This window comes from Fulmarus glacialis, unplaced genomic scaffold (assembly GCF_000690835.1).
Source record: "Fulmarus glacialis isolate BGI_N327 unplaced genomic scaffold, ASM69083v1 scaffold6302, whole genome shotgun sequence".
Classification (NCBI taxonomy): domain Eukaryota; kingdom Metazoa; phylum Chordata; class Aves; order Procellariiformes; family Procellariidae; genus Fulmarus; species Fulmarus glacialis.
In genome coordinates, this window is record NW_009199686.1 from 34 (window position 1) to 11,317 (window position 11,284).

An 11,284-nucleotide genomic window follows, 5' to 3' on the forward strand; every position below is an offset into this window, starting at 1 on the left:
ACTTCTAGCTAATTATCTCAGTTATATTTACATTTGTATACGTGCTGAAAGTTATCGTTATTGTTCTTAGAAGCAGATGTATACATCAAGTCTATTTTGGTAATTTTCAGATTTCACCTGAACTTAGAAAAAACTGATTATGCTCTGATCCTGCAGTAGTTTTTTATGTCCTTATTCCTAGTCATTGAAACTGAACCACTGAAGCTAACTAAAACTGAAAGATCTCATCATGGCAATATCTATGCATACTCTGCTTTACACGTGGAACTTCACATGTAAAATAATTTCTATACTGTTTGCCAAATCGGCTTCAAAGGCAGAAGCTATAACATTTGCTCCCCCTTACCTGAGTTTTAATGCTATTCCTTGTTATTTCACAGAGGTCATGCTACTTGATGAGCCAACGACAGGGCTGGACTGCCTGACTGCAAACCAGATTGTCTCGCTGCTCTCAGAGCTTGCACACAGAGACAGGATTGTGATTATTACGATTCATCAGCCTCGCTCAGAACTCTTCAGGGTAAATGATATCTACTCACTATTTGTTTTTTTTACCAGGCTTTTTAGTACCTAGGTTCTTTTCAGGATAAAAGTACAAGATCCAGTATAGTTGCCTTCAAAGGCAACCCCCCTGCATAAATACAGGCTTGTCTTGAACTTTACAGCTGTGGCCTTCTACCAGTCAGAGGGCTCTTTGGGACACATACTGCCCTGTGAAAATAGCGTGCACACTGACTGTGTGCCTAACCTTTGTGTTATGTAGCTACCCAAATCAAAAGCACTGGCGGAAGCCATGTAAATCCCCCATGTGTGCAGGCACCGTAAAAGCTAGTACTTTATTTCTCTTTACATAGTCATATTTCAGTAACACTTGCAACTTGAGACAGATAAAGCCATGATTTGGAATGGAAAGGAAAAAGAAAAAAATCTTCTTTTTTCCTCTTTGTGTCAAGTGATGTGAGTACACCTTGGTGATGTGGTGGGGCAGGCCTGCCTTGCAGGGCTTGTGCTGGGGAGAGCATTTCTCCCTTCTCATTACTATTTCGCACTTTGCTCTTCTGACACATCCACCACCCACCACGTGAATGCAAGGCACCTCTTCCCTGGCTGACTGAATTGAGTGTAAGTGGTCATGAAGCCAGAGGGGAGTGACGGTGGTTTTCTGGACTGAAAGCAGACCTGGTGCCTTGGGAATATGGGTCGATCATAGCTGGTGGGAACCCTGCCCTGGCAAATGTTCACCTGAAGAGCAGTGCTGTTAAAGTCCTTAAGCACTTCAGGATAATCTTCCCAACGATTTGGGGATTTTACGGACTGGAGCTATTAAGCGCCAAAGGAGGTCTGTCAGTAAGTGAAGGTGCATTAGAAGTGAAGTCAGAAGTCCACAGCTCCCATTTCTGTTTGTGGATTACCTCTGTATGCTGCTGTCGCTGACAGTTTTGAGAACCACTAGTTTTAAGAGCTTAAAAATGTGTCATCTTGCATAACCACTGAGAGGAGCGATAGAAAGGACAAACTTCCTTTGACAGAAATATACTCAGGAAGTTTGAATGTGTCAAAACTGTTTTTCCTGTCAAAGCATTTTTGTTACCAAGACAGTAGCTGTACTCAAGAATTAATGTGCTGCTTCTCAGTATGTATTGCTGATACGTTAATTTGTTCTCCACAGTTATTTGACAAAATAGCCATCATGAGCTTTGGAGAAATGGTTTTCTGTGGGAATCCTATGGAAATGATTACATTTTTTAGCAACTGCGGCTATTCTTGTCCTGAGCAATCAAATCCTTTTGACTTCTATGGTAAGTTTGTCTAAGTTGTTTTGGTAAAAACATGGGTTTCCTTTAGTCAAACAAGTTTTCTTCCCCAAATTAAAGTTCTTCCAGAGATAAAACTGTGTTTGAATTCTTTCCAAGCTTTGTAATTGTGCTCAGCTCAGAGATGAGAAAGAGCTAGGCCCATGTAACCTTCACTGACTCCATAAAGCAGAAAAAGTTTGCAGTAGGACTGAAACACAGCAGAAAGGAGTAAACTATCAATAAAAAAGGAATCTCAGCATCATGAAAGCTGTGGATTCCTGATGGCATCTGCCTATGGCTGTCCACTGGACATTGGAAAATCAATTTGATCCCCAAACTGTGGAAAGTCTCTTGCTTTTATGGGCTTTAGTGATGTCAAGCAACCGAAGACAGTTGTTGCCCGAAGGGAAGGATGTAGAATAAATACAGGATAACTGAGGCACCAATTTCCAGAGACTCACAATCTGAGGTTTCAGAAAGTTTGGGAAGTTGTTAGTACCAGGGTGAGCTAGTGGAGCAGAACGTATGGATGCTTCAGGAGGTGATGATAGCAAGCTGTTGGCAAAAGCTGAAGAGTACTGTTTTACCAATTCAGGATGAAAGAAAGCGTCAGCATGAGATTTTGGAAATTAAGCTTGGTTTTGCTGCAGGGCATCTGTGTATCTGCAGATACATGTTTGAAGAACATGTGCACATGTGTATATATATGTACATACATATGTCTCTGTGTGTGTGTATCTATCTATCTTTTTTTAATCTAGTATGTAGGTTGATTTCTGATGACATTAGCTGAGTGTTAACCAGGGAATCTGACCAATCCAAAAAGCTGTATTCAGAAATATGGCACATTTAGAGGAGGCAGAGTTTTTCTATTGTCTAGATGGCATCCTAAACTCAGAGAGAAGAGAGGATGGTTGTTGACGTGAAGCTAGAATGGGATGAAGCTGAAAATACTGGTGTGACAGTGAGGATAATTTTGTCTTCATGAATTTGAATAGTCGTGAAAAGCATAGATGATTTGAGATTTAAACACACTTTTTAAAAAGCTTGGTAAAGAGAGTACTGCATTCGTCAAATGTCAACCTTCGAATGTGACAAGAAAAAGAAAAAATACAGTTTAGAGCAAAGAAGCATCAGAATATTTAGTCTTTGGAAAATTGGTAGTTTATATTTTTTGTGTGATTTAATGATGTGAATGAAAGGACGGATTCTGATATCATTTACACCAATAGCAGAGGAAAATAGATCCTATGTATTGAATGTGGATTATATAATTTAAATGTCACATGTATTTATATAAAAAGTACAAATGCATGGTAGGCGTTAGCTATTTGGCTAGTGTTATTTTTTTAAAACACACCTGCTTGCCATTTATTTTGTCTGTGACTTCCAGCAAGTCACACTGGCCAAGTTTTAAAAAGCATGTCTGCATTTTGTATGTTCATATTTACAAAAGTGATGACTTCGTTTTGGATATGTTTACCATTGAAGACAATTCTGCTGAATTCCAGCTTTCAGAACACCAGGGAAGTATCCAGAAGCTTAATTCAGGTTTTGAGGACAAATTAAGAATCTTGGACAAGGGCTCTTTTTCCCTTGTTCAATTTATATTTTGACATTGAGCATAATACTGGAAAACTGAAAGCTGAAGATGACAGAAACCTTAAGAATAAATAACTAATAAAAACATCTTAGCAGATGTAGAAGAGTAATATAAAAATCTGTAAGAACAGCTATTCCTGAGAACAACAATCCAGTTTTTGAAACTGTAGATGATTCATTGCTAGTAGGGAAAAGGGAACTTTCTAATGCATTTTAGCACTATTGCTGAATCCGTATGACTTGTACAAATAGCACACACAAAGTTCCCATCTGCCAATAAAAGAATTGCTTGTGTCAGGAATAGGTATAGGTGGACTTATTAGAAAGGAACATTATCTCTGTGAAGTATTTACCTTTCATAAGTTCCACGGCAGGAAGTAATATTTTCTTCAGTTTGGGCTAGGCCTGCTAGGGGAATTTGGCCTGCTGAGCATCCTCTGACTTCACATGCAAACAGAAGTATGCCTGAGAAGGAGGTGGGTGAAACCCAGTGCAACAATGCAGTAACAGCTTAAGTAGAGAAGAGCAGTGTCTCTGCAGCATAAGCTCGGACTTAACTGAAAAATAAAGCTCCATGGTTATGGAGGAGCAGACAGAGGACAAGGCGGAATCAGGGAGCCATATCCGACCATTTGCGTGAAAACCTGAGAAATACATGACCAGAAAGTCATCTCTTCATCCTCATCAGTGTTCATCCTCAGCTGGTGCTCTGTCTTGCTCTTGGCAGCAGTAGCGCTTCACTGGTGGCACAGCTCTTGCTGTGCAAGGAGAACGCTAAAGGTCTGACCAACACACCTCTCAGCCCTTCCATTTCCAGGTAAAGGACTCGAACTTCAGGGTCCTACAGAGGCTGCAAAACACAGAGATTTATTGTGGCTGTGCAGCTGTTCATTCACGCTGCTTCTAACGGAAGGGAGGAGTAAAAGAAATCTTAAATACTTTCAATGGACCTTTTCTTTGAAGATTTTAGGATAGAGACAAGGAAAGGTTAGTTGCAAGGGGGGAAGAGGTATGAAGGGAAAGTGATGTGTATATATAGTAAACACTCTGTAAATTTACAGTGGATCTGACATCTGTGGACACCCGAAGCAAGGAACGTGAACTTGAAACCTACAGTAGGGTTCAGCTAATTGTATCAGCCTACAAAAACTCGGAGATCTTTAGCAAAGTACTGGCAGCCATTGAAAGAATAAAGTGTATGAAAGAGCTGCCACCAATACCATTCAAAAACAAAGACTCACCCAGTGCCTTTTACAAATTATGGATTCTTTTACGGTAAGACTTTTCTTTTCCCCTCTTTTTTTAAGAAAAATCTTTTTTCTTATCCACTAATCTTTTGGGGTTTCCCCCCATATATAAATGCACTTTCTTGGTTATTTTGATCTACTATTGTACTTATCTCTGTCTTTTTTAATGTATTACATTTTTGTGGACACTGTGTAAGATTTGTTCAAAGCTAAATATCCTACCAACATGTGGTCAGTCATAGCTAACAAGTATATTGTTATTGTTTTGTTTCATTATCAGGAGGACAACAAGAAACTTCTCCAGAGATAAGATGGGCATCATCATGCGTCTTCTCCAGAATCTGTTATTTGGCTTGTTTGTAGCATTCTTCCTTCTTCGACTAAGGGATGACCTGGTAAAAGGAGCTGTGCAGGACCGTGTGGGGCTTGTCTACCAGTGCGTGAGTGCCCCCCCCTACACAGGGATGCTCAATGCTGTTGCCCTTTGTGAGTTTCTGTCCTGTATTATGCGCAGCAGCAGGTATTGCTGCCACTATTTTGTAAATAGGAAAAAGTCTTTTTTGAAGGTAGTCATTTAAAGCATCTTAACAGTTTTACGTAATGTCAGAGCTGATACAGAAGCATGAAATTCAAAGGCAAGGCAACAGGAAGCTTCGCACCACAGAAAAAGAATAACCCATCAGAGGGACTCCAGATTCCCTGCACTTAATGAAGGAATATGCCCTGATCCCTGCCTCTCTCTTTTTGCAGCTGGCCTGTGTATGGAGGTTTCATTCTGAACTGTGCAATAGCCCTTAACTGCCTGCGTGTAGCATCATAAAGGCAGGACGAAGTATAGGTCTGTAGTTAACATCCGAAGTGAGATCAAAACCAAAGACGTGGAAAGGATAGAAGTACAAAACAGCTTTGGCAGCAATTAAGGATAATTAGATTTAAGAGTATTATGTGATGATTACATTTTTCTTAGAGGGTGTTTCTCTTACAGCTGCCACACTAAGACCAACAGTAGTTTCTATTTACAGCCCTAAAAAATGTTCTGCTCATGTAGGGAACATACATTGCTGTCATCACCTTGGGATCAGAGCACCTCAAGAAATTACCCAGTGACAGCAGTTTTTTTATGTCTTTAATTTGTATCTGCAAAAAGAGAAGGCTGTCCTGCATGCTGCCTAGTTAGGCCTCTCATTATGCTTACCAACTTTTGCAATCTGCAGGGAGCATGTTTTGCATTTATAGTGGGGGAAAAAGTGATCAGACTGGTTTAGACAGGATGTTTCTGATATATTCTCAAAGTTGTCTCTGTGCTTCAGGTCATTTTTACTAGCAACAAGTCTTGGTCTCTTTATTCAATGGTGATTTAATTTATTTCTTATATATTTAATCTAGTCCCACCTTTACGTGCTATCAGTGACCAAGAAAGTAAAGATGGCTTGTATAAGAAGTGGCAAATGCTTTTAGCTTATATAGTACATTTCCTGCCCTTCAGTGTCATCAGCGTGGCAATTTTCAGCACCTTTATATACTGGTAAGCACTTGTACCATCTATTGGATTGTTATTTTCTTTTTGTTATCAGTTTCAATTCCCATGTCAGCAACAGGCCTCTTGGCATGTCTTTCTGCTGTTGCCTCTCAGAATGATTACAAAGAAAGCTTAAGGGAAGATGACCCAATTTTAGCCCTTCTCTTTCAGGCAGTGTTAAAACACTTACTGAGTAAGAGGGTAAGTTACCAGTTCTCTAGGTAACATGGGAAGTTTTAATGGGCCTGGGAGATTTATCATTCTTGTGTCATACCAAAAGCAGGAAGTGTCATTTTATATTACATTTAGAAAAATAGGAAATAAGACAAAAAAAGTGAGGAAGACAACAGTAGGTATGTGACAGTAACAAAGCTTCATATTTCCTGGGACATTCGAGGTTTAGCTACAGCATATGGAAGTGATGAGATCTGGATCCCCCTCTGCCACCCTCCAGAGAAAGGCACTAAAGTGGATTTCTGATAGTGGGAGGAAGGGTTTGATTTGTAAAGCTTGCTTTTTTTTCCCCCAGTACGTTCATTTCCTCGCATCATTGTGAAGTAGTACCTCAGAATGGGATGATGAAATATTTCGTCTGTTCATTGCCTTATCTGTTATATAGGTCTGCTCTTCTTCATTTCTGTTCCATTGATTTCCCACCTTCCACTTGCTTATTCTGAACTTAATACAGTCCATGGCTGCTGGCGTAAGCTAATAGCAAAGTAATAAGGACCAATTTCTGTCCTTCAAACTTTTTCTGGGTTTTCTGTTTTTCCAGTTATGAAAGGAGTGGTGTGTAGTGCACTGAAGTTTTGTTCAAGCAAGGCCATCTTTCACTTTGTCCCTTTAACGACCTAGGCTTTTATTTCTGCAAGCTGTCAGTGCTGCCTGCTTCAGGCAGTGCTCCCTGAGAAGTCCTTTTTCACAGACAAACAGAAATTACCCCCCCTCCCACTAAGCGTTTAGAGGATGCACTGTGCTCACCAGAGAGAGCCCTTCCATTTCTGCCTGCTAGTGAGCTGGTTGCTGAGATTGCAGCCATTTGGAAAGCACCTTTTCAGGCTCAGTGAGGCAAGGTTTGTGGAGCTCCTGAAGATCATGAGCCACTGTTTGTCACGCTCACTCCTTAACGAACAGGAAATATGTATGGGCAGAGACTTTGCCCTTGTGCTTTGTTAGCTTCAAACACAATCAACAATAAAGAGTGTCGTTCCGGTTAATGGATAATATTTACAGATATTAGCCTCCGCGTATCTTTGCTATCTTGTGGTTGTTTGGAAGCCATCAGTGATGTGTCGGAGTGATTTCATAGTGCTCTTAGACCTCTTAGGACAAGCAGTTTCTCTGTGAAACTTTGAAGATTGTATCTGTGCAGGACTAAACTTTCCTGGATGGACTAACTTTTGGAGAGGCTTTGATAGCCTCTAGTATGTGTTCTTACAAGCCATTTCTCTCAGAGTTTGCGTTTGTAGGGTCAGATAGTTTGGGTTAGACAGACCCAAAGTCTTACCTGATCAGACGCAAGGCAGCTCTGGCCAAGAACAAATACAGCCATTTTTGCAATCAAGTAAATGTGCTCTGTTTATGCAGATTTTCCCAGCTAAAGATGCCTCTGGGAAATGTTCTAACAGTTTATATTATCCTACCGTTCTATTGCTGTAATATTCTCTCTTCTGAGTTCTTTTTTTTTTTTTTCCTTCTCTTTTAGGCTTTCTTCTCTTTCTATTCCTACCCCAGATTTACTAGTCTGTATCTACATAATTCTGTGTAAAGTATTAGAGCACTTCAGAGAAGGTGATACTTTTATGCTAGGACTTTGGAGAGCTATTTCTTCCTCACCAATCTGTGATTAAATGTTGTTAAATACCTGCTACCTCACCAAATGTTTAATACTTGAAGTCAATGTTCAGCCGTCTACTTATAATAGAGATTATTTTGGTATTACATGCAAAACATGCTACAGGAAACCTGTAGGAAAATTAATACTTCTATTTTAAGACCATGTTCAAACATGGTGAATTGAAAAAAAGACATAGGACCTTGCATTGAGCAATGAAAAAGAAAATAAAATGTTGAATAGCTGCTTGTTAGCTAAGCAAAGCATGCAGTCTGTACCTAGCGTGAGGCAATTTTTGTATGAGGTATTTTGGAAAAAGAGTAATATGTCACCATGTAATAAAAGGTTTTGTCATGTGTCATATACACTGTAAGGCTGAATTAAGTTTGCCAAGCAATTGCTGGCCTCTCTTAACTTTTTAATCTTAGTGCAGGTTGGGGCATCGGGGGACTTTTTTCCTTAGGTGAGCTGGGGAAAAGCTGGGAACAGCATGTTGTATTAAAGAGTGCAGGAGTATGGAGGAAATTGCATTTGGGTGAATTACATGGGTGGTGAATTCAATTAGCCTGCCATTTAATTGAGTATATCCATTTTTACATTTGCATGCACAGTATCAGAAGTGCAAAATTCCATCTATTAATTATCTGCATAAAGATGTTTTTTAAATATGTGACTGACTTACATAAATAACTCCCATTGCATAGACTCTAAAAGGAGGAGGATGTTAGTTTAAGGGATTGTAAAAGCCACAGTGGTTATCTTGAAATAACACAGACTTCTGCTACAATTACATCTTTACATAACCGTCTTTAATCTAGATGGAGAAAACCTAATATATCTGCACTTATGTCACAATACTAAGTGGATGTCCTTTATGTTAACGCTGCAAAAAACATACTAAGGGCTAAAGCATAAACTGGTCACTTAATGAGCTGTAATTGCAAAAAATAAATAAAAACAAAAATAAAAACTACGTTCCAAGTTTAGTACCCAAACACTGTTTTTTAAATATTCTTTTGCTCATTTTTGTACAGGACTGCAGGGTTGTATCCTGATGCTTCCAGATTTGGAATTTTCTTTGCTGTTGTCTTAGCGTCTCATATAACTGGTGAACTACTAACACTTGTTATACTTGGAGTGGTTCAAAACCCAAATTTAGTTCAAAGCGGAGTCGTGCTACTTAATTCAGCAGGTGTGATAGTGGGAACGGGACTAGTAAGGTAGGAAAAAGTTTTGTTTCATTATGGTGTTAATGTTAAAATAATCTACCTATAGAAGAGTTTCATGAACAGTCTGTATTGCTGAAGCACAATAATGCACTGTAGCAATGGAAAGAAAGTGCAGCTGTTATCTTTCAGAGGTAGAACTGCCTAATCATGTTAGACCTTGTACTAAACACACAAAAAAGGCACTTAATAACTTCAGATATCATCAAAGATTATGAACTTTTTTTCACTTTTTGCAAATGAATTAAAGATAAAACTAAGCAATTAATATCTGTCAGCTCAGCTGAATTCTTTTACGTATGCTGATATTATCACATGAAATGCTGTCCTCATTAGAGGATTGTACCAAAAAAAAAAAAAAATCTTACAACTTTTAGTAACTGCTGGAACTTATGAGGTATTAAACACTAGGAATGATTTTTTTTTTTTTTTTTAAAATGTTGTTCTCAACTATCTTATTAGTATTATTCTCCAGTCTAGTCATTAAGCTTTTCAGACACTTTTTCTATCTGTGCAGATTTAACTACATAAAAATAATAAAGTAGTTTAGTAAATATGCAGGAAAATTCTGATCCACTTGCTCTATTACTGTGCAAATAAATATTTTTGCATTGTAACTGCATGAACTTTGAACAGTTTTCCTCTTGTATTTGTCAATACTGAAATTACTATTTTTTGAGAAACATATAAAAAAAAAAGTTGATATGTCAAAAAAAGTTTTCTTGAGATGTTGAGAAAATATGATATGCTCACCTGAGATCTTTCCAATGAAAATGAAGTAAGCCTAACAAAAGATGACATCAAGTCATCCTCAAGAAAAGCATGTAAGTCTTCACAAAGCTGATGATGCTTTGTCTCCTCAAGCTAATACTTGCTTATCAAATAAAACTAAGTTCATATCTAATTAATTTGGTCCCTGCCTAATTTCAGGAAGATGTATGTTTATAGTGACAAGACAGTTATTCCCACTACCATAGTCTAATGCCTTAATGATAACTTTTAAAAAGTATTAGAGTGGTTTCTAACCTTATTTTACAGTAGAGACATTGCTAATTAATATTGTGAATCTCTTTGATGATTAAACTTCATAGGCAATGAAGGATATTAAAAATAGCACTGAGACTTGGGTTGCATTTTTTTTCTGTTCATTTGTTTAATCATAAATTCTTGCAGTATTTTAGGTGCAGAAATTGCCCAGTCTTATTGAATAATGTTATTTCAAAATTTTCATGCTCTTTCTCTTCTCTTTACTCTTTGCTTTATTTTTGTATTGTTGTTACTGTTCTGGTGAATTGATATTCAGTCTTTTTTGGTTTTGAAGATGGAGTGAGGGGTGGTGGTTTCTTACTTTGGAAGCAACACATTTTTGCAACTAAATTTTATATTGGGTCCTGTCATTTTCAGTTTATCACTGCAATGTGAATATCAAAAAACTTCATAGAATTATTTGTGACTGTCCATAAACAAGTCAGGGCTGAACGTTATGACACTGTACTAAAGTCAGAGGCAGCCTTTATGGTTGTCTCCTCATTTAGCACTAAAATGGACTTCATGTTTGAAAACCCTACATGTACAGCCAAGAACTGTTTCTGTAACAGGCTACAACCAAAGATGAGAGCTTGTTTTAATTTGGGGTAGAATTGGCTCTTGGAATGTAGCAAAAGCCAATTTAACGTCTCTGTTTCTTTAAGGACCATCGAAGAAATGCCGACACCTTTTAAAATACTCAGTTATCTTACCTTTCAAAAATACACCAGTGAGATTCTTATAGTCAATGAATTTTATGGCTTAAACTTCACATGTGGTAAGTGTTCAAAAAAAAAAAAAAAAAAAGGCCTTTAAATCCATTCTAAATAATGTTAATGACATGTCGATGCTTATTTTCCTTCTACATACAATAAAAATATCTTGATAAGTTAAAGATGACTTCTTAAAAAAAGCTTATTAATTGAGAAAGATGTACTAAAATGCCATATCATAGAATCACAGAATGGTTTGGGGTGGGAGAGACCTTAAAGATCATCTAGTTCCAGCCCCCCTGCCATGGGCAGGGACACCTT

The 11,284-nt window shown here is 38.1% G+C and overlaps 1 protein-coding gene across 1 annotated transcript in view; it reads left to right on the top strand.

The window, feature by feature from the left end:
• Nucleotides 1-380: 380 nt before the first annotated feature.
• Nucleotides 381-11,284, top strand: part of ABCG5 (ATP-binding cassette, sub-family G (WHITE), member 5) — a gene marked incomplete at its 5' end in the record, with an annotated part of 14,296 nt that continues 3,392 nt past the window's right edge. Inside the window, 7 exons of the mRNA XM_009573333.1 lie at nt 381-520; nt 1,670-1,799; nt 4,460-4,673; nt 4,926-5,131; nt 6,032-6,170; nt 9,033-9,218; nt 10,916-11,028. Coding sequence (XP_009571628.1) covers nt 381-520; nt 1,670-1,799; nt 4,460-4,673; nt 4,926-5,131; nt 6,032-6,170; nt 9,033-9,218; nt 10,916-11,028 — 1,128 coding nt within the window. The remainder of the gene's footprint in view (nt 521-1,669; nt 1,800-4,459; nt 4,674-4,925; nt 5,132-6,031; nt 6,171-9,032; nt 9,219-10,915; nt 11,029-11,284) is intronic.